The sequence below is a fragment of the Pogona vitticeps genome, chromosome 4 (assembly GCF_051106095.1).
Source record: "Pogona vitticeps strain Pit_001003342236 chromosome 4, PviZW2.1, whole genome shotgun sequence".
NCBI classification, from domain to species: Eukaryota; Metazoa; Chordata; class Lepidosauria; order Squamata; family Agamidae; genus Pogona; species Pogona vitticeps.
Window position 1 is genome coordinate 174897501 of NC_135786.1, and position 27598 is coordinate 174925098.

General features: G+C 40.8%; 1 protein-coding gene across 1 annotated transcript in view; it reads right to left on the reverse strand.

The window, feature by feature from the left end:
• Positions 1–27598, reverse strand: part of DOK6 (docking protein 6) — a 264561-nt gene that overhangs the window by 48795 nt on the left and 188168 nt on the right. The window contains exons 6-7 of the mRNA XM_020796646.3: positions 18785–18923; positions 4052–4169 (exon numbers count right to left, since the gene is read on the reverse strand). Of these exons, the coding sequence (XP_020652305.1) occupies positions 4052–4169; positions 18785–18923 (257 nt within the window). The remainder of the gene's footprint in view (positions 1–4051; positions 4170–18784; positions 18924–27598) is intronic.

Here is a 27598-nt window from a genome sequence, read left to right on the forward strand (position 1 = left end):
AAAGATGAAGAATAGCACCATTTAATTTGTCCTGACATTTGCATAGCATGGCGGCTTCTTTTAAAAAAATAATTTCAACATTTCATTATTTGCTGAATTCCACATATGAAATGGCACATATCACCAAATACTTTGATTTGGATTTTGGATTCCTATGTTGAGCAGAAGGTTGCACTAAATGGCCTTTAGGTCCCTTCCAACTCCATTTTTCTATGACTATACACACACATTCTTTCTTTTGAAGTATTTCAAGAGCCGCCCACATGCTGAGGTTATTTTAGGAAACCAGGAGTTTTAACGGAAAACAAACATATTTTTATTTTAGGTCTTATTCTACTCTCCTCTGGCTTAATCAAAAACAATTAAGTACTGCCTTAGGCAACATCACCCACATGTAATTCATTTTCTAAAACTATTCCCTGGTTTACAAATTTCTGGTTATCATTTTAACCAGAAATGCAGGGTGAGCAGGTTCTATGGCTTAAAGGGAAGAGGGAGGAAACCCAGACCATACTGTTTATACTTTGTACATCTTTCTCTCCTCCTCATGATTAATGTATTATTTTTGCTTTTATTTTCTCATATTTTGCTTCTAAACAATTAGAATTTCTCTCTGTCTTGTTTCCTCCCCATCCTGCTTTGAGCTGCAGTGCCACTGAAAAGGCCATTGTGAACACTGAGGGGAAAATCTGGTCACAACAAAATGAAGGGATAAAAATCCATCACAGCCTTGATTAGTTTCAAAAAGTAAAATACATCCTTTGCTACCCCATATCGTTCTATAACTGATGTTTCAAAAGTGTTCTAAAACAAGTTGACTTATTTTGCAATTATAGACTTTGCCAGGTTTTTGTGACATGGACAACCACCAATGCCTCACAGCATTTCATTGTTTCAGAGAAAATGGATTTTGGTCCATGAAAGCTCACACTGAAGCAAATCTATTAATCTTTAAAGCAGTGGTTCCCAGCCTTTGGTCCCCAGATATTCTTAAAACTATAACTCCCAGGAACTTTAATCATTAGCTGTGCTGGCCAGGATTTCTGGGAGTTGTAGTCCAAGAACATCTGGGGACCCAAGGTTGTAAACCACTGCTTTAACGTGTTGTAACACTTTTCCTTTTCCTTTCTTGTTCCCCCTCCACACCCTTAATTTGGTCAAAAACATTTCCTGGCTCTTATGTTGCAGATAAGGCAAGGATGAGAAAACAGTAATGAGATAACATCATTAAAATATGATGAGAAAACTTTCAGTAGCATGTTGTATCTCAATACACCAGAGGGAAGGGTGATAAAATCCAATCTGGTTTTCCCAAATGGTTCAACAGATTGATCTGAATCTTCACACTGCTGGACATGTTTGAGAATTATCTATCCTGTTTTTGAGGCAAACAAGGTAAGATACAGCTTATTTATAGCAGTTTAAAGTTTGGCCATGCCCTTCAGCAGTTTGACAAGTTCCATCTTGCCCACCCATTCCTGACTTGCTGGTGTTAAAATTCATGCATCAGTTTTCTTCATTTATACAGTGGTTTTCAAGAAATTAATGTTCTGTCAGGTTGCGGGAAGGTCTAGCTCAAGCTTTGCTTCAATAGTAGAGCAACTTCATAGTTTTTTTTTTTTTTACAAAACAGAAATGTTCACCTCCCTTTAGGCTATACACTACATAAATAGTTTTCCCAGTCGTGTTCAGTAGCATCCTTGTTTCTCAGAAAGATAGAAGAAATGGCACTAACATTGGCACCTGGAAATGGAAATAGTGACAGTGGTGAGGTAAAGACTGGGATCCTCCCTTGTTCTTACTCCCCTAAACTGATGACATGTCCTCAAACTTTTGAGGAAGACATTCAATGTAATATGTTTTCCTATTTGAAGAGAATAAAGGACACAGTGTTATTGCTGAACTTGACTTTCCTGTCTCACTTTCTCACCATCCATAGCATGTCCTTAATTCATCAAGCTGTGGCTTTCCCTGATCTGCATGACTCTGACATGGAGCAGGAGATGGAAGTATAGAAAGTGATCATTTGATGACACAACTTGTTACAGCAGAGAAACCCCAATTCAGAGGCACCTGATGGATACTATTTCATTTTTTTTAAAGGATGTGGTTTTCCCCATCTGTTGAGCAAGAACCACTCCTGGTCAAGCTGGAACTGACTTTACTGGCCCTGACCGGGCTTTCAGGGCAACAATAATATTTTACGAGTAGTGTTACCAGTTCCACCCCACTTGTGAGTTTCCATGGACAAGCAGGGATTCAAACCCAGATCACCTGAATCCTAGTCCATCACTCTGTCCACTGCACCACACCATTTCTACTCATAAGCAAAATCTCACAAGCACTCAGTCCTATTAAAGATGTGGCAACAATGCCAGAGGAATGCTACTATTTGGCAAATGTTATCAAAATGTAAAATGTCAACTGCTGTTATGTAACTAAGAGTAAATATGTATGCAGAAGTGAAAAGGCTTTAAATTTGAGATCAATATTTTTGTGACAGTTGATATAGCTACTGTACATTCCAAGGAAAAAAAGAAGTAAGTCTCAACAGAAAGCAGGATACATTGGAATATATAAAAAAGATTAACTCTTCTAGTAAGATGAATGAAAAATGATTTAATTGTTAAGGTAATGAAAAGGAGTGCAGAAAAACAGAAGGAAACTATCTGTGGGATATCAAGTGAAGATTCTGTAACCATACAGAAATACTGTGTTGTTATAGATGGAAAAGAATTACTGTATGTTCATTTCCACAGTCTCACCAGAAAAGAAGTAACCTAATCACACATCTCATGACTCTTGTTTCACTAATTCATATATTTATGAGGTATATGGGACATTTCTGAAGAACAAAGTATGCACAAAAATTCATGTACTGTAGAATGTGAGGAACTATAAACGCATACAACTGAACAAATATCCAGAACCATGCTTTTGATGATAGGGAGGATGCTTCCATCAGGTGAAATGCTTCCACGAAATAAAATGCTTAAATAAATATGCACATTTGTAAAAAAATTAACTTTTAAAAAGTATACATAATTCAGGAAAAAGAAACAAAGTTTTGGAACCTGAGAAGAAGCAGGGAGTCAAGGACAATGTAGTACTACTATGCAAGAAGAGTAAGGGAGTGGGATTTCGAGATTTTTTTTTAAAAAATTGAGACGGTGACATTTTCACATCCCAAATTACATCCAGTCGGAACGACGATATTGGAAAAATATTCATACCATATTACTTTGCATTTGGTTTGGTGAAGAGCTGCAGGTGTGCCTAATTTATCAGCCCCTTTCAGGCCAGTCTTCTAGCTTTAGCATCTTCTCAGTATGTTGGGATAAAATAGAAAGAGCTAGGGTTCACTACAGTCTTAATGGTTCATTTAAAAAAATTGCCTCAGATGGGAGCTGCTTACTGAGGAGATGATTCACAGACAAGCTGGGCTCTTCCCCAGAAAGCATCCCTGAAGGAGTAAGCTACTACGCTTCTTCTTATTTCCTCAGTGCCTCCCATCTTCATGGTCTCAATACAGGCCACAGAAAATGTCTTTTCCTAATGAATAACCTTAACGCCAACAGTATACAGATACTTCTTTTTCATACAGAACACTCTCACCTTCCTTTCTATACTTGACAAGACACTAGTGGTAATTGCCTATTTATTTGCTACTGGGAAATGGCCCAAACTCTGTGGGGAATGTGCCAGCTTACACAACATTGATTTCCCCCCTCTTAGCCACTTCCATACAGTCCATTCTGATTAGATATTCAAAAACCACACATTTATACATGCATTCTGTTGAAAAACTGAACTGTCAAATTGAGTTCTCAAACTAAGTAAGATTTCTGGTAATAATCTTCACTATTAGATGAAAAAGTTAAAAGGTAGGTGGGGAGATAGCTTGCCTTATGATCTCTACTGAGTTTGATGACAAGCCTTCATAATTGCAGTGGAGGGAAATCTGCCAGTGCAGATGAAAGTAATTTGCATGAGTTTTGCTCAACATGAGGGAAGCTAATAGACATGCCATTCTACGGTTCAAACATCTCACCTTGTAAACTGTAGATTTCTCCCACACTGTTCTGCCGAGTGATGTGATGCCAGTAGGCACTACGGGGAAGTGAAATTGACTTGGGTAATGTCATTGGTTCAGTCATACTGGTCTGGAGCTGTAAAAGTGAAAAAACAACAACCCATCAAAGCACATTCCTCTGTCTCTCTGCCCTACAAACTTCAAAACACCATCATCAGCAGCAATATTTTATACTGATAATTTGTACTCACTATTAACTCCTTTTAATTGTACTTAAAAGGTACCATTTTTGAAAAAATTCTTTTTAATGACTGCATTTTTATTTGTCATTTTTGCAAACATAACCAGACCATAACTGTGGTTCTAGAATAATTTGCTGCAAGCAAAGTATGTGGTTTTTGCTTTGGGTTGTGGGTAAAGCAACAGAGTTTGCAGTGGGGTGGAAGGCAGATTTGGCACAACTGTTGCCCCAGTAGCTGCTACAAGCCACACCAAGGTCAGTGGGATTAAGCTAACGATTTGCACAGATATATTTCTAAATTCAGAGTTTTGGCAGCATTAACAAAGCCATTGCCATATACAAACAGCACCAGTATTAGCAAGAAAATAATATGCAAAGCCATCATTTTAATGGATAAAATCCTACTGGATAAAATCCTCCCCTACTGGGATTTTATGCTGGTGTAAACACGAACCGCATAACTTTTAGAGGTGAATTGCCTCGAGTTAAGAAATCACCATAGAGATATTGTCCTTTGTGCATCCAAGAAATAATTTTCCCCCATCTCTGTGTGACGGATGAATCTCTCTGGGGCTGGTTTTACCATTGTGAGAAAACATTCCAATGGAATTCACAATTAAAGTAAAATACATGACAACTTATTTGTGCTCAGAAGAAAAATCCATCCCTCTTCCTGCTGTAAAACTGGATTTTGGAGGAAGGTTGAACAAATTGGGAATCAACACAACTCTAAGAGGCAGTGTTCTGTGCAGAGTTCATGGGTTTGCAAGCAGCAATCTCATTAGGAGGTAATGATTCAGAAAAACAGCATTAATTCTCATGTGGTCCCTCTACTGCGGCTGTTGTACAATGATTAAAGGACAACAGGGACAAGCCAGGAAGGCGCATACTGAACAGTACTCTCTGTACGTCACAACAATGCCCCCCTGTAACTCCTTTTAAAAAAAGATTATGAGGCTATAATCATTGTGTGGAATTACTCCCCACTTCAGAAATATTCCAGTTGATTTCTTTCACATAAGAGAAGACTACATGTATATATATGTTTATACAGACAGTTGCTCCAGACAATAGACTTACTGAAAAGTAAGCTTATTAAATTCAGTTTTATTACTGTGGAACAGGGGATTTAAAGCTGCAACCACTTGCATTAAGATCATCTTCCATTTCACTCTGACACATATTTGAGGATGTATCTTTGTTTCTGAATAATACCAGGTAATCAAAACAAACAAACTCCTCCAGCACTGATCAGATGAAGAAATTTATTTTCTTAAACTGGCTTCATTTCCCCCAACTTAGTGCTGATAGCCAATTACAGTTTAACACCTGCAAAATAACTGGATAAATCAGTAAAGGCAATAAACCACTTCCTATGACTTCCACCCTAGTGTATCGTTCAATGATGCTATCCTTTCTAACAACATGTCAACCCATGTACTTCCTGGCTCTGATCTCATTTATGGAAATAAGTTGTGCACTAGGCACAGTTGCTGAAAACCCATTGTTTTGGGGAAATATGGTTAGATGACATGACATTGTTATCGCTCGGAAGAGAAGGAAGCAGTGGAGCCTGGAAACTCAGTTTCAGTGCAGTGAACCAGCTTCTGATTTTGCTTGGATTCTACAGAAATAATCCAGGGTGCTGAAATCTATTCCTAAAATGGATGGATGAATTTGTTTGTTTGTTTGTTTGTTCATTCATTTATTTAATGTACTACAATGAACTATTCTGGGCAGTTGACAAATTAAAATCAGGCAACAAATCAAACAACAAAATAAGAAGAAAATAAATATTTCAAAAACAAATACCAAGATAATGTGCCACTATATAAAAAAAATACCAAAATGGTAAACTGCCAGGGCAATGGTAAAAGAATCGTGGTAGGCTGTAATCAAACATTAAATATTCATCCCTTCATATTCATCAGTTCCAGAGACCCCGACAAATATGAAGGGATGAATATTTCCCCATTTAAATTTATCCCCCATAGAACTTCCCATTCTGCCCATGGGCCTGCCAATCAACTATCCAGCCCCACAGCCACCCAGCCCCACAGCTTATGCCCTGTCCCCTTCCCCTCCCTACCTTAGCTGCTGCTGCCATCCACCACTGCCTGGCGCCGCTGTCATCTACTGCTGCCGTCATCCATCGCTATCTGCTAAGGTGGCCTCTGCAACCACTGCCTGCGGTAAGGGACACTGGCTGTCCTTTGCTAAGATGGCAGCTTCAGCTTCTTTTAGGGCAGAGAAGTTGCAGCCACCATCTTTGCAAAGGGCAGCCCGGATTCCCTTAGTCTGCCTCAAGGGAATCCAGGCTGCCCTTTGCAAAGATAGTGGCTTCAGCTTCTCTTAGGCAGGGAAGCTGCAGCCACTATCTTTGCAAAGGGCAGCCTAGATTCCCTTAAGGCAGGACATAGTGTCAGAGCTGGATAACAGTGCTGGGTGGTGACTGCGGAGGCCACCATGGCACAGGCCTCCGTGGATGGTGGTGGTGGCAGTGCTGCAGACTGCAGCAGCCAAGGTAGGGAGGCGACAGGGGTAGTGGCAAGGGGAAAAGGGGCAGGGGGGCAGGCTGTGGGGGGTGGAGTGGTTAGCTTTTTTTAGACAGCTTCTGGCTGTCTAACCCCCCCCCCCCCGCGCCAATGAACCAACGAATAAATTCATATTTCATTGGTTCATAGGGAGGAGATTCGTGCTTCGTCAACTTTGATGGATCATGAAGGAGGATAACTCGCCAAAATGGCGATTCATCCCCATCTCTAGTTATGATCTGGAGTAGGATTCCTGTGTTTTAAAATAAAAGACAGGAATAAATAACCTTAAGAGAAACCCTGCTGGAACAGTCTAAGGGTCCATCTAACTTCAGCAGTCTATCATTGTTGCCTCCCAGCCCTATACTAACTGGTATTCTGTAACACACTGCCTCTACACATGGAAGTTAAATGGAGCTTCATATGTAATAAACACTGGTAGACTGATTCTCCCAGCATTTTTAAAAATCTTCTTTCTAAGCCTCTAAATCTGAGACTATTGCCACATTCTGAAGCATGGAGTAGTCTAAGCTGGGTTGGATTCATATTTATTCATGGCTAGTTTAAGCCATTCGGAGTTTTGTTCAGGGCTGGCCACACTTTAAAAAAAACAGCCAAATCTAGAACAAGGAGGTGGTGGTTTCACTTTCATGCTGAAACCCTGAGAGCAACCAAACAAATAGCTCTTGATGACTGGGAAACACTTGGCAGTGACTGTTCACTTGATTGGGTTCACCTTGGTTCCAAGGGATGTAGGAGGACTGGAATGGGCAGAAAATTCTGTTACATCTGCAAGCATCATGTTCAGTCTCACCCACTGATTCAGACTGATCTACCCTAAGTATATCTAAATGAATATTCATCTATTAAGTAAATATAAGAGTGGGTGATACTTTTTTTAGGACCACTAAAAATAAAACAAATTGCAAGTTTTCATGGAGAAAATTCCAGTTCTGCAGGCTTAGCTGAAAACTTCATGGACAGTGGGGCGGGGGGGGGAGGACACAAGAGTCTAAAAATTGGTGGTACATGTCTGTGAGATTTGATATCAGTCCTCTGAGGCTGTGGTCTGAAGCCTCTTTGCAGCATAGTTTGGAATGTTTACACCCCTCTCTTAGAATCAAAAGGCTGCCAATTACTCTGTGTTTGCCCCTCACACATTCACACTGCCTGCTTTGAAACTACAGTTTCTTTTATGTGTTCTTTTATCTATTTTGTGTTGGGTAAAGATGCCTGTCTGCTGACAATCAGTTTTACTGGACAACCATCAGATCTTGTATAAGAGCAGATAGATAGATAGATAGATAGATAGATAGATAGATAGATAGATAGATAGATAGATAGATAGATAGATAGATAGATAGATAGATAGATAGATAGATAGATAGATAGATAGATAGATAGATTAGATAGATAGATAGATAGATAGATAGATAGATAGATAGATAGATAGATAGATAGATAGATAGATAGATAGATAGATAGATAGATAGATAGATAATTAGACAGACAGACAGACAGACAGACAGACAGACAGAGAGTGTTATCTATTTTCTCTTCACCATGTATAATGGTTTAAGCTTTTACCTTATCTCCTCCTCTTAAAATATGTCCCATTTCTTTCTTAATGCTTTGAACTTTATTGGCATAAAAAAGAAAGGCAGGCTAGTGAATGTGACATATCATTTTGCCACCAATAATGTGTACCAGTGATACAGCTTTATCGATATCCATCTGCTGTTTTTCTACTGCAACATGTTTTCATATAACCACCTCGCATATAAGCTTTTATTAGAGCCCATCTTGAGGGGCCTGTAAAGCACAGCAGTGCTGGGAGTGCTGCTCACAGATGCCCTTTGGGTTTCACTTCGAAAAGGGAAATGTACCTCTACCTTCAGTTCTGCTTTTGAAGTTTAAAGAGCTTCATTTTCTGTGGGGAAAAAGGCTATTTGATCTCAAATATTATCTAAACGTTATGTGAGATCAAAAGAACCTTTTCTAAGAAAGAAAAACAAAAACTTCCAAGAACCTTCCTTCAAAAGAAGCAGGAGAAGACGTTATCTTGAGATAGATTTCTGATTCAGAGCCAACTCTAAGCAGTATCAATTCCTCATTAAGCTAAAGGTGTGATCAGATGGCAGGAAAGGTGTGCATTTGATCACAATGGAAATGGTTGCTTTGTAGGGAGCAATGTCCCTGAAAACAACCCTTTTGTCTTTCAGAGTATCGCTCCAGCCTGCCCCCAAAATATCATAGCCCTAGAACGACTATCAAAAAGGTCCAGCATGGGCATGTATCAGTGTCAGGCTGAAACGGAAGTCCCCATATGTCATGTAACATAGATTGCACTGCACTGCTCCACAAGCAGTCCAAAATGTGAACTATTTTCCCATCTGCGCACACCTTACATTTGCACTGAGCTGTTAAGCTTATTTATGTGACGATGTATGGGGCACTGGGCCCCACCCCCAGGCCATGCGGTGTGGGGGAGGGAAGACAAAAAGAAAGCTCAGGAAAAAAAAACTCCTCAGCAAAATATCCATGCAGATATACCTGGCCTTCAGGCTCACCCAGCTTCCTAGGGAAAAGCGCCCAGGGACCTGGGACACGATCATTTAAAGTGGAAAGCCCCACCCCCTAGCCATGCGGTGGTGGCTTATTATTAACCTTTTGGTGCTGCTACTGTGTTTTTCACCTGCATTTTAAATCATCATCATTGTCGTCACTCTCTCTCTCTCCCTCTCTTTAATTTGAACCATGTGCATATTGCAAAAGTGTAATATTTCTTGGCTTTCCCCTTGAGTGAGTGGCAAGGAGAAACTTTGTTCATTCCCTCGTTCAGTCTTTCTTTCAGGCTTAACTGGTCACTGTCACCACTTTCTTCTTCATTCCGCCTTTTCTCACGAGGCAGGAAAGTTCCCTGTTTCTCTTCCTTGTTACCAGACACTGGAATAAACTCCAGACCTCTGAAGGGATTTCCTCTCCTTTTTAAACAGGAAGTAGCTGGGTGCCTGGAAGAGTGGGCAAAGGAATTGAGGCAGGCTTGCTCTTTTCAGCAAAGTTAAGCCTCATTATATATTCAAGAAATTAGATTCAGTCTAAAAGCATAATGTGGATACTGTAATCACAGGTTTCTTCCCAAGCTAAAGCTTACGTTATGCAGACTCACACACAACCATTCCAAGCATTCTGCCTGCCCTTGGGCACAGAAATAACATTTGCACAATGGACTCTGACTTCCAGTTCACTCAAATCTTCTCCTTCAGAGTTTTGTGTATAGGTTCCACAGCCTTTAATAATGTCATTTCCCCTACATTATGAAAAGGGTCCTTCCACTCCATGAATAACAATTTAAGGTTAAGATATTTATTTCTGAAATGACCATCACTTAGTTTTAATTCAATAGTCCATACCACAGTGCTGCTCTGTCTCAACTTCCACCAGTTCAACTTCCACCAGCTCAATAAAACATGCACCTGTTTACATGGAGAGTTCCACTTTATGCACATTGCTTCTTGTCACTTATTATGAAAAATACACAGGGAAAAACTGGGCATAGTGAAGAAACTCTCTGATAGATACTTTAGAGGGAAGGGGAAAACCTACAGGCTGACTTGCCGATCTACCATTGCTGCTGTTTCTGCTATTACACCTCACTACAGGGACATAGCCACTTACTGAACCAATGGCAATGACAATGCAGGAAGGGGTGGAGAATTAAGAGTTCATGCTACCTTGTCAGTACGATTCACTCTGAACTGTTAAGCGTTCAATGGGATTGCCCAAGTACCCACTCCATCTCACTGGAAACTTGCTCGTTAGTCACTTTTACTAAGATGAGGTGAACACTTGCTGGAACAAACATCTCACCTTACAGTCCAGTTATGAGGTTAACTGAGTGGGTACAAACATAAGCTACAGCACAGGGTGCCAGAGGAAAAGTGTTCAGGCCTTGTATCACCCATCATTCATTTGCAGCAAGCCTGCTTGATTACATCTGTGACAAACCCAGACCTACTGGGATCTGCCACACGTTACACTAAGCTGCCACCAACCATTCCCTTTAAGAAGTCACACAGACCAGGGATGGATTTTCAACAAATAAAAGAATAAGGTTTATTTAAAACACACACAGGGAAAATAAAATGATCAGGTGAATAAGATATAGTAACGTGGCTTAGTTTCACTCATACATACACACAGTTTGGTTCACACAGAACCCTTAACTTGAAGCACAGACCCTGAACCTATCAGTTCTGGCTAACCAACAGACACCTGAACCTATCAGGTTGGTACTGACACACAGTAGTACCCTGTCTGACACACAGACTCCCACACCAGCTTCTTCTTCCCAGCTGCTGCTTCTTCACATCCCAGCGTCTCCTAACTTCTCCACACACGCATCACATATATATACAGTACAGCCCCTCCTCCTGATGTCCCGCCTTCCACTCCCCATAGGATGGAACTTTCCCTCCAAACCCATGACAGACAGGTAACATCAGTGCTGTATGTAACACCTCCCCTCTTTATAAGTTGTTTTGTAGGGGGAAAGCTAAGGTGCTTTTTCCCAAAAAAACAACCTGGATAAAACACACAAAAACAGTTATACATACAATATCATACTTACTTATACTTACATTCTAAGTTAACCATATCAATTAGGCATTTAACCATTTACCATATACATTACATCAATTTACCTTTATTCTTACAAACCAAATTCAAAAAAACAGGTACATTTAACCTTTGTCATCAATATATATACATAGTCCATGTTTCTTTCGCCGTCTTCATTCTTCAGGTCTTCTTGACAAGGCGTCAGCAACACAGTTCACTGACCCTCTGATCACCTTCACTTCAAAGTCATAGTCCTGTAGGTTTAAAGCCCACCTCATAAGTTTGCTATTGTGGGTTTTCATTGTCTTTAACCATTGCAGTGGTGAATGGTCAGTGCACAGAACAAAATGTCTTCCCCAGATGTAAGGCTTGGCCTTCTGGATCGCGTAGACTATGGCCAAACACTCCTTCTCCACGGTTGCCAAATGTCTCTCACCTTTTTGAAGTTTCCTACTCAGGTAGGACACTGGATGCTGGTCACCATTCTCATCCTCCTGGCACAGAACTGCTCCTACCCCGCTGTTAGACGCATCGGTGTAGATGATGAACTCCCGGTCGAAGTCTGGAGCCCGCAGCACTGGATAGTTGATGAGCGCCTGCTTCAACCTCTGGAACGCCTCCTCACAGTCGCTGGCCCACGGGATGCGGTCATCAGCCTTCTTCCTCGTCAGATCGGTCAGCGGAGCCGCAATCTCGCTAAACCTCGGGATGAACTTTCTGTAGTAGCCCACCAACCCAAGAAATGATTTGACTTTTTTCTTGGTGTTGGGTCTAGGCCAATCACGAACAGCTTCTATTTTGGCCTCCAGGGGTTTTATCACTCCTCCCCCTACCATGTGACCCAAATATTTTGTTTCTGGGATACCCAGCTGACACTTGCTCTCTTTACAGGACCTAGGCCAAAGCACTCCCTCCCCTGGGTTAAAGTGCCTCTCCCTGCCTTCCTGGTCATCCCAAGCTTTCTTTCTGACCTTTTGAGCTTGCAGGGTCTCTGCTGCTAGCTCTAGGTTTCTCTTTAGGTCATTCATCAAGGTGTCTATGTATGTCACAACGTCTTGTGGGTCATCCTGGGTGATCTGCTCCCAATTTTGTTTGATCAAATCAAGGGGCCCTTTCACCCTTCTCCCAAATAAAAGTTCAAATGGACTGAACCCGGTACTGGCTTGTGGCACTGATCGATAAGCAAACAAAAGGGATTGCAGCTTCTGGTCCCAATTGTTTGGATTCTCTGCCAAGTAAGCCCTAATCATGCGCATTAGAGTCCCATTGAACTTCTCAGTTAACCCATTACTTTCAGGATGATAGGCAGTGGTTTTCTTGTGCTTAATTCCACAGATTTGCCATAAGCGTTTCATGAGCTTCGATGTAAATGATGCTCCCAAATCTGTGATTATTTCTGAGGCAAATCCCATCCTGGACATATACCCCACCAAGGCATCTGCCACTGTGTTAGTTTCAATGTTAGTCAAGGGTATGGCTTCAGGGTACCTCGTGGCATGGTCCACAATGGTGAGAATGAACCTGTTCCCCCTCTTTGTGGCCTTGGGCAAAGGTCCCACAATATCCACCCCTATGCATTTGAACGGAGTGTCAATCACAGGCAAAGGGCACAACTTTGCTTTGGTCCTGTCGCGGTTATTCCCCTGCCTTTGACACACATCACATTGTTTACAGAACTCCCTGATCTGCTTCCCTATGTCAGGCCAGTAAAAATTCTGTGTGATTCTCTGCTGTGTTTTGTTCACCCCTAAGTGTGCAGCAAACATGTCAGAGTGACCCCTTTGTAAGATCATGGGGCGATACTTTTCAGGTACCACCAGCTGACTTCTGATCCCATCTCCCCCTTTTGAGATATTCCTCAGGGTCTCTCTATATAAAATCCCCTTTTTCTCCAGAAATCTCACTGGGGTTTCAGGTGTTAGCTGGGCGTCAGTCACCTGTTCAAAACACTTTTGGAGAGTGGCGTCTGCCTTTTGCTCTTGTCCAAATCTGCTGTCTGTGGTTAAGGTTTCCACCACAGCTTCTGAACTCCCCTCTGCTTCCGTCTCTGGCTCATCATTACCCCCTTGAACTGTCCCCGTGGTGGCTTGTGAACGTGTAATCACTAGCACCCGTTTCACATGTTCAGCCAGGTCATTTCCCACGAGCACGGCTGCTGGCAGAGTCGATGAAATTGCTAGCCGCCAAACTCCCCTCCAGCCTTGAAAGTTGACAGGTACCTCCGCGACTGGCAGTGAGATTACCTGCCCCTCAATCCCTGCCACCTTCCTGCTCTCATTTGGGATTACATATTCCCTAGGAATAATATCTGGATGGCACAGGGTCACCTGGGAACAAGTGTCCCGCAGCCCCCGATACTGACAGTCAAGTATTCCTACGTCCACCCCTGCTGTCTCAAACAACTGAGAATCTGTTCTCACCAGTAGGCAGCGCCTGACCTCTACAAGAGGACCATTTTCCTCAGCCTGATCAGCAGATGTAGCTGTTCCAGATTGAGTAGCCATGGCAACAGGCTCCCTCAGTGACAATGAGCCTTGCTCTTTCTGGACACAGAACACAGCTTTTGGCTTGGTCCCACTCGAATCCTGAGGCACAATTCCTTTTAGCTGCTTTAATTTCTCACACTCTGAGATTAGATGGCCCTTTCCCTGACAGAAATAACATTTTCTGGTGTATTTTGATTCTCTCTCATCTTGTTTTGGTTTTCCCTCCAAAATCTGAGGACTTGGTTTCATGTCTGAGGGCTTCCCTTCACCATGGGCCCCTCCCCCTTGCTGGCTTTTCCCTGGTCCCTGAGAGTACTTGCTGTAGGTTTCTTTGGGTTTTCCTACAGATTTCTCCTCACCTAAGGGCTTTCTTATCTGGTAAATAAAATCTGCGATCTCGGCTGCTTCTGCCACAGATTTTGGTTTCCTTTCCCTCACCTGGAATTTCAGTTCCCCATGCAGGACTGAATAGAACTGTTCCAGCGCTATCAAGTCTTTGAGCTGCTGAAAGGTCTCTGTCCCCTCCTGAGATAGCCATTTCTCAAGCAGCCTCACCAATTGGGCCCCCACTTGGGTAAAAGTCTGCTCTGGTTTCTTTGTGAGGGACCTGAATCTTTGCCTCAGCTGTTCCGCATTTATCCCATGTCTTGCAAACACCAGTTTTTTAAACTCTGCAAAATCTCTCATCAGTTCCTGTGGCATCTCTGAATAAACCTCAGCCAGGCTACCACTGATTAAAGATCGCATGATGGTCATCTTCTCAGTTTCCCTCACTGAGAAGTCCACAAACGCTCTTTCCACTAAGGAAAAGAACACCTCAGGACAATCTCCCTTGTGGTACACAGGGAATTTCTTCAGGTCAGCTTTAGACAATTGGCCTCCCTCAGAATCCCTATTGTTATTATTGTTCTGGTTCATCATTTCCAATTTTCTTAATTCAAACGCCATTTTCTCTCTCTCCAATCTTTCTGCTCTTTCCATTTTCTCAATCTCAAATTGCCTTCTTTCTCTCTCTAATCTTTCCTCCTTTTCCATTCTCTCTCTCTCTAATCTTTCCTCCATTTCCCTCACCCTCAGTTCATGCTGTTGGGCTAGGAGTATTTTCCTGAGTTCTGGGTTCTGTTCTCCTGTGCTGTCACCCTGCACTGAGCCAAATTCATCCTCAGAACCTTGGTCTACCTGGGGGTCTTTCACTTCACCCATTTCTGCCATCTGGCTTCGAGTCAAGGGCATAATCCCCCCCCCAGAACAAGCTGCTTTAAAAAGTCAAGCCTCAAAATAAAACGACCACTTTTTTTTTCTTTTGCCTCAGAACCAGCTTTCCCTATAGATTGCTGCTGTCCTTCAGCACTAATTTGCAACAGTTGCGAGCTAGAGTCTACCCCCCTCTGCTGGGCCTCTCAGCAGGCAGGCTAAATCACTGTTACTATACAGTTTTGCCTCAGCTTTTTTCCCGCCAAAAACAGGCTGCCTCAGAGCTCCCTAATCTAGCCCCCAATCTGAGGTTACACGTTCTTCTACTAGTGCACCCCCCCGTGAGGCACACCTAGAAGATTACCTACGTGCTCTCAGATTGTCCCTGACTAGACCCCCCTCGCTCTGGGCACACTTGCCAAGGCTTTGCTGGACCACTGGACAACTGGACCAGTCGTATCCCACACGCTGGACACCAATCAATGTGACAAACCCAGACCTACTGGGATCTGCCACACGTTACACTAAGCTGCCACCAACCATTCCCTTTAAGAAGTCACACAGACCAGGGATGGATTTTCAACAAATAAAAGAATAAAGTTTATTTAAAACACACACAGGGAAAATAAAATGATCAGGTGAATAAGATATAGTAACGTGGCTTAGTTTCACTCATACATACACACAGTTTGGTTCACACAGAACTTGAAGCACAGACCCTGAACCTATCAGTTCTGGCTAACCAACAGACACCTGAACCTATCAGGTTGGTACTGACACACAGTAGTACCCTGTCTGACACACAGACTCCCACACCAGCTTCTTCTTCCCAGCTGCTGCTTCTTCACATCCCAGCGTCTCCTAACTTCTCCACACACGCATCACATATATATACAGTACAGCCCCTCCTCCTGATGTCCCGCCTTCCACTCCCCATAGGATGGAACTTTCCCTCCAAACCCATGACAGACAGGTAACATCAGTGCTGTATGTAACAACATCCTTCACAGGATTTTCTAGATATAAATTATTCAAAAATGATTTACCATTCCCTTCTTTTCAGATGCCCTGAGACTGTGCAGCTGGCCCAAGACTACACAGGTTGAATCTTCTCTGAGGAGGAACAGCAAAGAACTGAAGTCCTGACCAAAAGCCAGCTGCCCAACTCACTGAGCTCTTCAGCAGCTCACATCTTTTAATATTACAGTCCCTTAGAACTGGCACAGATTTCAGTGGGCTAAGTCCCAGGTGAGTAAGTGCAGAACTGTAGTCTATGTAATTATAATAAATATGAAAACTACTACCGTGGGGTCTCTACTTAAGAACTTAATCCGTATTGGAAGGTGGTTCTCAAGTTGAAAAGTTCTTATGTTGAATCTGCATTTCCCATAGGAATGCATTGAAAACCATTTAATCCATATCTGCTCTTTTCCGTCCATAGAAACTACAGTGGAACCTCTACTTAAGAACTTAATCCATTTTGGAATGGTGTTCTTAAGTTGAAACGTTCTTAAGTTGAAGCAAAATTTCCCATAGGAATGGACTGAAAACCAATTAATCCGTTCTGGCTGGTTTTTTTTTGTTATGTAGAGGTGTGTTCGTACATTGAAGCATTAGTTTCCATAGGAACTAATGCAAAGCTGGTTAATACGTACTCTACCACTAGGGGGAGAATTTTTCTTTTAACCTAAGATGACCTAAGGTTAAAAAAAGAGCAGGAAAGGTTTTTTTTCCTATTCTTATCTTGGATTTCTGTTCTCAAGTAGAAGCAAAATTTAGCAAATGGAGCTGTTCTTAAGTTGGATTGTTCTTAAGTAGAGATGTTCTTAAGTAGAGACCCCACTGTAATTTGAGCCATAGAATTCTCAATGATATTTCAAACAGATTCGTGACAATCCTTTCTTGCCTTCATGTAATACTGTAGAGATACTGGGCTGAATCAAGTTGCTAAATGAGCTATTTATTTATTTATTTATTTATTTATTTATTTATTTATTTATTTATTTATTTATTTATTTATTTATTCGATTTTTACCCCGCCCCACTAGACAACGTCTACTCGAGCTAGAACAGGCACACTGGATGCACCAGATTTACACTGCAGCTGACTTAACAAGCCCCTTTCATTACATGGTTCTGCTTTTCTTGGGACTAACAAATGGACTTAATCCATCAATTGAGACTGATGGATTAAGACATAAATGAGACATAAATGTTTACGGAACTGGACCAGCATCCCTGTTTGAAACAGAACTTTCTTGGTAAGATGATCTAAAATGGCTAATGGACCACGTTTTTCTTGCCCCCTCTATCACAGTCTTTTAAATCATCTCTTAAATGTTGGAAATGAAAGAGAAGAAAGCAAGTGTAATTTAATGTGTGGCAATGTATAGCCATTCTGAGAATTCCAAGCTTCTCCTAGTCAGGATTTCCCTTTGGAAATGTCCTTCTTCCCGTAGAGTTTATTCACTCAGCTGAGGCGAGAGAAAGAGAAAATGCTTGTGTGAGTCAACCATAGAAGCATCACACTTTCTCAATTTGATGCAAGACTGCCTTATGTGAAAAGGAGAGCGGCCTTGAAAAGGACAAAGCGAATCACAAGTTTATGACAGGAAATTTCATGACTTGCAAATTTCATTACACTGATATTTCCCCAAGACCTCTTTTTTAAATAATTAAAAACAGCAAATGATCTCAGAGCACCCACAAGATTAATAGATGGCTTGTTGAGTAATATACTATGCATTTGTTAGTTCTTTAATTTTTTAACCTTTTATATAGATTCAGAATTTGTTGTTTTTGCTAAAATATGTTTGTTCTTTTAGAAATAGACTTATATAACTGCTGAAGCACAAAACAGAAGACTACAGGTAGAAATTCTTGACCTAAACCTAGTTGGTACTCAATTCAATTCAATTCAATCTTTATTTGCGGTCTCCGACTCATTAAAATACATAGCTATAATATTTAAAACAAGAGGAAGCAATTAAAATGTTACAAGACAGTTAAAACAGTATAAAGTAATAAGGTTAAGTTACTATACATTGTTTTTTATATTAATATTATATACAATCAGTCAATGTTAATTTTGCTGTCTTCGACTCAATAAGATACATACATATAATATTTAAAATAAGAGGAAGCAGTTAAAACATTTCAAGACAGTTAAAACAGTATAAAGTAATAAGAGAGATTACCCATACATTGCTTTTGTATTAATATTATATACAATCAGTCAATCTTAGCCTAGTTGGTAGTCTCAGTTAGGGTAGACCCACTGAAATAATTGCTAAATAGTAAAGCCCAGCATTTATGTAATTCCCATTAATTCACATGGTTTCACAACTCTTTAAAATCACTAATCATGGTTCAGAAAAACAACTATATATTTCCGTGTATAAGACACCACCATGTATAAGATGCCTCCCATTTTTCTAACCCAAAATTAAGAAATCTAATTGGGCTTAGCAAGTATAGGGCGAAAGGGATCAAAGCACTGTATAAAATATTGCCTGTTTGTGAAAATATGCTTCTAAAGAATTATTTAATTTTTAATTGCCTTGTTAATGAAGTCAGAGTGTTACATTTCTTAACGAAGTCTTCATTTTGATTAACTTCAGTTATTCCTTTCCTAATGCTACAGATGACTTTTACAATACTGGTTAAACATCCTTACCCGTGCTTTTTGTTCCATCTCCATCATCAATCTTTCATGTTGTTCAGCTATTGCCAGTGTTGCAGAATGGACCTTCTGATAGATCATCTCGCCTTCCCTTGTCTGAAAGGTGAACAGCCCTTCTCCCGTGTCACACATCCTAGGAAAATATTTTTTTTTTAAAAAATGGGGTTTTATTTTAGATCAACGCAGCAAAACAAAAGCACCTAGTTGGAGTCCTCTGTATTCTTGTTACTATTTGAACAGACACATCAGGCTGCATTGGGAATTATGTTGGCAAAGATGGTTAATAACATAGGCAAAAGCAATCTTGACACTAACATTGCTTTAATAAGAGATACCTACCAAATTGCTTGCATTTTCTGCATCTTCAGAATGATATGGCACATATAAACATTAAGCATTTTTGTACTTGATTTTCAGTGTATGTGAGATGTTGAGTAGTTTACCATGATCATCTTACACTGTTAGAAATATATCCTTTGCGATTTAGGGAACAAGCCTGTACTTCCAAGATAAACTAAACAGCTATGTTTCAAGAAACCCCTTCACATGTATAATATGTGAAGGGATCCCTATATGATTGCCAGACTGGGAGCCCTGTCCTGAAGTACCCTGCCTACCCCCTTGTCCACCAGCTAATAATGAAAGTTACAAGAGGGAAGGGGACACACACACACACACACACACACACACACACACACACACACACACACACACACACACACACACACACACACACACACACACACACACAGAGGGAAGGATTGCCTTAAGTCAGAAACTACTTGGTGGCACATAATAACAGGCAAAATTCATTTGCTTAATTACACCTGCTGAATGTAAATGATGTAACCTGAAGTAGATTTTCACTGGCTATTAACAAATCTTCACTTGGATTTTTTAATACTTGCACACCTGCTGCCTAGATGCCTACCTGTAGATCCTAGCAGGGACTTGTTAATTGCCAGCAAGAAACTGCTGCGAGGTACAGTCTTTGCCTTTCTCAGGCATAACTAAGCAATAGGATTTTGACCATCATGATTTCACTATATGAACACCACTTGAATAACCATGGGTTTAGCACAGGCAACTTTATGATCAATCTATAGTCCATATGGATATATCTTACTTCTGTGGCATAGAAATTAAGGTAATCTGTACAAAAATTACATTTCTGCTCTTTTGTACGTCTAGTTTATTTTCATGAAAAAACTTACAAGCCCCATATACCAACACTATTATGGAACTATAATTATGCTAGTGCCATACTCATAGTAAAAAGAAAAAGTCAGATGCATATAAAGAAAATAAAAATACATTGCAGAGCTCTCAGGATCTATTGGGGGGGGGGGGAAGTCAATAAAGAAAAGGTTAACGGACGTAAAAGTTCACAATAAAAAGCCAGTAAAGGTTAACCAAAAAAAGCAAGAAATGGGAGTGAAACCAACAGAAGTTGAGGAGGAAATGCAATTAATCAAAGCAGTGCATTTTGACAGTAGACAAGCCCTAAAGGTGAAAAAATGTCAGAGAAGAAGTAGAGGAGTCTTGTAAATCAGCAGTGACACAGAATAAAGAGGAAGAAAACATGAAGAATATAGGCTAAGCAAAGGGCAGCATAAAGAATACACTAATCTAGCAGTTCAATATTTGGACTGCTCTAGAAGATTTGATGCAGTTGTTTTCAAGTAACACTCCATTATATGAGCAGCAAGGAGTATTCCACAGGGACTAAAAATTTAAAGCAAGATTTACATGATATATATTTGGAATCAAAGCTGAGATTGAAATGTATCTTGGGTGCAAGAATCAACTCATTATTGCTTTTTTATTATGACTGTGCACAAACTTTGCACTGAGTTAGCCTGATTCTCATTGATTTATATGAGACTGGTTGGAAAGGGCAGATTCTGTTTCAGAGAAAAGTGAAGCAAACCTACACATCAGCTTGGATATGGAGCACAAATCAAACTGCATGAAGTGTACATCACTTCAGCCTAAAGTGTTTCTTTAAAAAATAAGACTTCAAAGGTGCCCGCTATTGTAAAAACCTAATTTACCTATGTGGACTTTAACAGGTAGACTATTTAGTACCCATCACACCTTCAAATTTCATGTACATTTGTAAATAAAAACCACACAGATGTTTTGGATATTCAAAGCTCTGACTTCATAAAATTCACAAATGTCTTTGGATATAGGCCACATATCAACTAGGATTGGGTGCAAATTGCTCCAGACAGTAGAAGGATACATTCTGAAATAATGCATTCACCTAAATGCCAATTTAGATGACCCATGCACATCCCTAATTTTCTTTTTTCTATTTTTTCTCCATCTTTGGCTACTTTTGGGTTTATCATAATATAACATTTCCATAATTTGTTATTTTTGTTGGCTTCAGTTCACAAGGTCAAAGACATGTAAACCAGTTTGAGCAATTACAGGTTGAACTGATTGGGGGCATTGTTTAAAGCAGGGTCTCCAAACTTTTGACTGTGAGGGCCACACCGGATATTTCCAACATTTTTGAGGGCCAAAGGAACAGGAATGTGCATGCACGTGCATACATGAGGCCACATGCATGCACCGCCCAACATGGATGCCTGCCTGTGCACACATGCGCCAAACTGTTTGCCCCCGCATGCATGCTCCCGCCCCCCACGGATGCCCGCACATACTCCTGCCTGTGTGCATGCACGAGCTGAAGGGAATGGGACGGATAAAACGGCAAGGCAGCCTGGATGTGGCCTGCGGGCCATAGTTTGGAGACCCTTGGTTTAGAGCGATGGCAACAACTAACTGGAATCAGGTTTTACATCTGCTGTACTCATGCAAGCCATGAGCTAAACTTGACTGTGCCTAATTTAACTGTTGTGGTTTTGCCAACCTTACTGTATATTTGGCTACCTTACAGTAAGATTATTCTGCCCTGTTCATTCTTACTGCTGTGTTGTCAGTGTTTCTGTTCTTTTTAAAAATGGTATTTCAAATGATTGAGCCTGGCTTGAGAGGACCTTTGTCCTGATCACTCGTTCTGGGGATGGGAATGAAGAGCAATGGACAATTGTCTAAAAAATTGGATGACTGACATGCCTTTGACCTTTATTCATTGGCAGTAGAGGTCAAAGTACCTTTTCCCCCTTTTCCAGTCTTCTGCTGCCTCCTCTTAGCATTCCAATCCCACCTGAACTCAGTCTTCAGTCAAATTTGAATGATAGTACTTTCCATTTAACCAACCTTGGCTGTGAACTATAGTGAATACAGTATTTCAATATTGGATCTGGGTCATTTCTGCTATGGGCCTATCTTTATAAATCTGCATTTCAGTTGTAGCTATTCCTCTGGCCTTGCAGGACTTTCTTGGTCCTCAGAGATGAATTCTTTCCACTATGGTCTCTGTGCGCAGCACAGCATTTGTTACTAATTTGCTAACGCCATGTTTGACCATGCCTTTCTGCTTTCTTTATCGTCAGCTTCAGCACTGCACCAACTGCTGTGATTTCAAACCAAGAAAGAAACACCAGCCACATTCCAATTGTGGCATTCTTCACAGACTGCTAAGGCTGACACAAGTATTCTTGTTGTAATAAGAGGAATTTGGGGTGGTATTGATTAATGTAAGGGATCAATTATTATTAGATTTGGGAGGTGGCTAATTATTATTAGCCACTTCCCAGATAGCCCCTCCCATTATCTCTTCACTGTACATCTGTACTATTGCTACCTTGTCTCTATTTAGTCAACATCTCATGGCTGGATTCTTAGATTGGGCTTAGGTTTTGCATCATACTGCTTCCAGGCACCCAATGGCTAGATTTTTAGACTAGATATTTACAGTTAGGCTTGTTAGACTTGCACATCTAATGATTATAGTTTTAGACAATAGTTCAAGAGACCCAGGATCCAGTTCAATTTTTGTTAAGAAAGCAGCTTTAAAATTGATGGCATTCACACCAGAGAAGCCCTACTCCCCACTGCCGTCTCTGATGAGGATTATTAAGCATCTGGGTGCAAAGAAATATCTGCATGTAAATCCTATATCTAACCCCAGCCTGTATTCTGTACCCCAGTCTACATCTGGCCCTGTTGAGCTCTAAGCAGTTGCTGTGCCCATTCTTTTTCTATTGCACTTTTAAATAGCTTTTTCTTGGGCAGCCCTCAAGAGCCTTTTTTATTTCAACATTACTTCCCCCAATTTCCAACAACCCATGCTTTTGTTCTTCATTGGGGGCATAATGATCATGGGACAATATGAAGTCTCTCTTTGTTCTACCAGATTTTTTTTTCAGGACTTCAGCACACTCTTCTCATGGGAGTCTGAGATGTATGTGGCTTGGTCAGATCTTTTGCAGCAATGCATCTGGTAGGGTGCTGTTAGTCCCAAGAAGCTTGATAAGACATACCACCAGGTAAATTCTTTAACTAGGAGATGCTGACATCAAGTAAAGCTGTATTGTTCATTCTAAAAAAATGCTTACAGTCAGCCCTTTTGCTCAGAAGGGGTTTACTTATCACAGTTGGTTTGTGATTTATTTTTGGAACACCTACTGTGAGAGCTGTATAACTTCACTTTGGGGAAGTGGAGGAAAGGAAGTTGTATGTACGTGGCCCTGTTTTCTAGTGGCACAGTGTGGGAAGCCAGGGTTACAGCACGGGTTGTAGTGTGCAATTCCAGGTTTCAGGTGTCCTCAGAAGCCCCTCTACCACAGAGATGGGGGAGGGGGGCTCTAGCTGGGCAAACACCTTTTAATTTGTCAGCTCAACCAGGTCAAGCAACAGCCAGTAAGGAGAACTCTGTCTGCCAGATTTGCTTTGCACTGGGGCTTTCCCTGGACCTGCTTTACAAATGGGATTCTCCAACCTGTGATAATTTGGACTTGAGATTTCCCATCCTCCAATTAGATTTTAGAGGAGTTTTTTTATGGCTTCTAGTTAGTATAGCTAATGTCCTTCCTATAGACTACTGTATCTAACATGTCCAATTTCAATACCATAATCATCTGAAATGTTTTCTTTCCTTGTGGGAGGCCAAAGAGCTGCTTCCACAGAAAGTATCTGACTTTGGCAAGTTTCATTGTCAGTAGAAACATAAGCTGACAATGGCAGCTATAACTGCTATCACCAAAACTGAAGGTGATGTGTAGGAAGGAAAAGGTTCTGGAATATGTGGAGAAAGAAGAAGGGGAAAGACTTTCTCACTACCTGGGAAACTTACTTATAAGAATTCCATGACTGAAAGGGGCTTTTCAAAAAACAAAAACAAAAAACACCCCTCACTGTTTCAAGAATAAAAATAATGTTTCGTTTTGATAATGATTATGGCTTTATTTTTATTTCCTAGATTATAGATAAATTTACAGCAGATCTTCTTCATGTCTCCTAATGTGTGCTAATAGTTTCTCAGGAAATTCAATAATTTTCTCCATGGCTGCCCTGCTTCTCTTTTCTCATAATATAGGTCTCACTACAGTTAGTGTACTGAGGCATGTAGATAACACAACAGCAAAAAAAATGGTTTCTCATTACTCTATATAGAATATTACCCATTTTCAATAAAGGATGCAACATATACTTTTATAACATATTGTTTGATTATGTTTTTAATCCTAACTATAAGTAGACCATCGCCTTCATGAATTGCGGCCTTTTCGTGGTAAAGGAAGGGGCGTGAGTAATTCAAAGAAGCTATGGGCTATGCTGTGCAGGGACACCCAAGAGGACAGGTCATAGTGGAGAATTCTGACTAAATGCGATCCATCTGGAGCAGGAACTGGCAAGCCACTCCAGTATCTTTGCCAAGAAGACTCCATGGACAGAAGGGGCAGAGGAACTAGAGACCAAATTGCTAAAATGCGCTGGATTATGAAGAAAGCTATAGAGTTCCAGAAAAACATCTACTTCTGCTTCATTGACTATACAAAAGCCTTTGACTGTGTGAACCACAACAAACTATGGCAAGTTCTTAAAGAAACGGGAGTGCCTGACCACCTTGTCTGTCTATATGTGGGACAGGAAGCAACAGTTAGAAGTGGATATGGAAAAACTTATTGGTTCAAAATTGGGAAAGGAGTACGACAAGGCTGTATCTTGTCTCTCTGCTTATTTAACTTATATGGAGAATACATCATGAAAAAGGCAGGACTGGATGAATCCCATACCGGAATTAAGATTGCTGGAAGAAATATCAACAACCTCTGATGTGCAGATGATATCACTCTGATGGCAGAAAGTGAGGAGGAATTAAAGAACCTCTTAATGAGGGTGAAAGAAGAGAGCAGCAAAAATGGTCTAAAGCTCAACATAAAAAAAAAGATCATGGCCACTGGTCCCATGACCTCCTGGCAAATAGAAGGGGAAGACATGGAGGCAGTGACAGATTTTACTTTCTTGGGTTCCATGATCACTGCAGATGGTGAAAGTAGCCACGAAATTAAAAGACGCCTGCTTCTGGGAAGGAAAGTGATGACAAACCTAGATAGCATCTTAAAAAGCAGAGACATCACCTTGCCGACAAAGTTCTGCATAGTCAAAGCTATGGTTTTTCCACAAGCGATGTATGGAAGTGAGAGCTGAACCATAAAGAAGGCTGACCGCCAAAGAATTGATGCTTTTGAATTGTGGTGCTGGAGGAAACTCTTGAGAGTTCCCTGGACTGCAAAGAGAACAAACCTATCCATTTTGATGGAAATCAACCCTGAGTGTTCACTGGAAGGACGGATCCTGAAGCTGAGGCTCCAATACTTTGACCATCTCATGAGAAGAGAAGACTTCCTGGACAAGACCCTGATGTTGGGAAAGTGTGGAGGCAAGAGGGGAAGGGGATGGCAGAGTACAAGATGGTTGGACAGTGTCACTGAAGCTACCAATATGAATTTCACCCAACTCCGTGAGGCAGTGGAAGACAGGAGGGCCTGGCGTGCTCTGGTCCATGGGGTCACAGAGAGTCGGACATGACTTAATGCCTAAACAACAACAAGAACAACCAATAGATAGACCATACTGTCTATGACAAGATTGGAGTGGTTTGTGGAACTGCATGATTTGCAATTAAATCTACAGTATAATTTGGCTCAGCAAGGTCTAGTATCATTCTTTGTCCAGGAGAAATTTATTTGATCAGAAACACAATTCTTCTGATAAAGCAGTGCATAGAAATACCACAAATACCATCATGGACCTGGACACAGATGGGCTCAGAGTATCATCAAAAAGGCACATGCTAAATCAATTCTAATATGTGTGCCCAAATTGGATTGTGTGTGAAGCTCTGTACAACAGACCAGAACCTATTTGAAGAATAATTTAACATGATTTGGATAGTTTTACTGTATACTGATATTTAATACAGCAATGCATTTTTATGTATACTAATTTGGTTTGTGGAGCATAATAAATTCTTGATTTATTAACTTTTGTTGCATTCCTGTATACAGTACTTTGTTAGTTCCTTTATCCTGTCTTTGGCTTCATTTGTGGCAAACCTCTTGCCTTTTCTTGGCTCTCTGGCTCAGCCATGAAATAATGTTATTACTGAAGATGTATTCTGTCCATATCCAAACAGTGATCAACCCACAGATCTACAGAGCATAGCCATTTGTTGGGTCAGACTTGGGTCCCACCTTTTTTTTTCCAAGATGTTGTGGAAAACATGATAAATACAACACTACCACATAAAGTGGAACAGGAAGCTTCAAATGATATCACATCAGATGTTTTTAGCACTGAAGTTTACTTTTTTTATATTTCGAAAAAGTATTTTTATTACAATTCTTATTTTCTTCTTTATTCCCAGTTCCAATGGCATTTCCTTTGCTAATATTTCAATCTAAAATACTGCATGTGGCATTACACTGCCTGCCAGTACACATGTGATTCAATTCATTAAAAATCAAAACCAATGATACCTATATGTAGAGTTCAGTCTTCTGCAAATGAGGTTGAGTTGCTGAAAATAAGTGGAAAGAACATTTGCTTTAAAAATTCCTTGCACATTATAGCAGCTGTGCTATCAGATGTCAGCAGATGGCTGAGTTCCACATGTGGCAGTCACAGATACTAACTGCACCTGACACATGATGGATGCCCACTGAGAGTCTTTCAATCCTTTTATGCCCAGATAACCTTATCGCTCAACCTGTCCTGCCTTCAGCCATGGCCCTAATTCCCTAAACAGTTGATCGCTGCTGGGGCCTTGTAATTTCTCAGCCTTGGTTCTGAAGTCTAGGTTCATATATAGCCTCCAAATCCCCCCAGCGTTAGTATATTCTTTCTTCCTCTGACTTCTTCAATTAGCAAAGGCAATGCTGGGAAGTTACTGAGAGGAGATGGAAGAAAAACACAAGGACTGATCATAATTAAATATTCATACTTAACACATTGACCTTGTTTGCCATCATAGGAAAAACAATATAAGTACTTTCAAACAGCATTAATATAGACGTTCAGCAATATATATTAACACAAACTGCAACAGAAGGTAGGACTACATTGACAAATGCTATGGGATGGGGACAGTCTGATTTTCATTACTTTGACATATGGTACAAATCCATGTGAATCAGCATGGAACTTTGCCCTCAATCAATAGTTTTTCCTCTGCTGTTGGAACTTCCTTCCCCCCCCCTTTTTTTGGAAATTGAATGCATTTGCATCCACTCAGGTAGTATGCTTCCTTGAGCTGATGTGGAAGAGTTTGTTCTAGTTGTTCTATTTGAAGCCATTGTGCCCGGCTATAGCAGTAGTGAGAGAGGCAGGGCAGCAGGGAAACTGAATGGCATTTAAATCCTCTCCTCTCCAAATGTGATGTCTGGA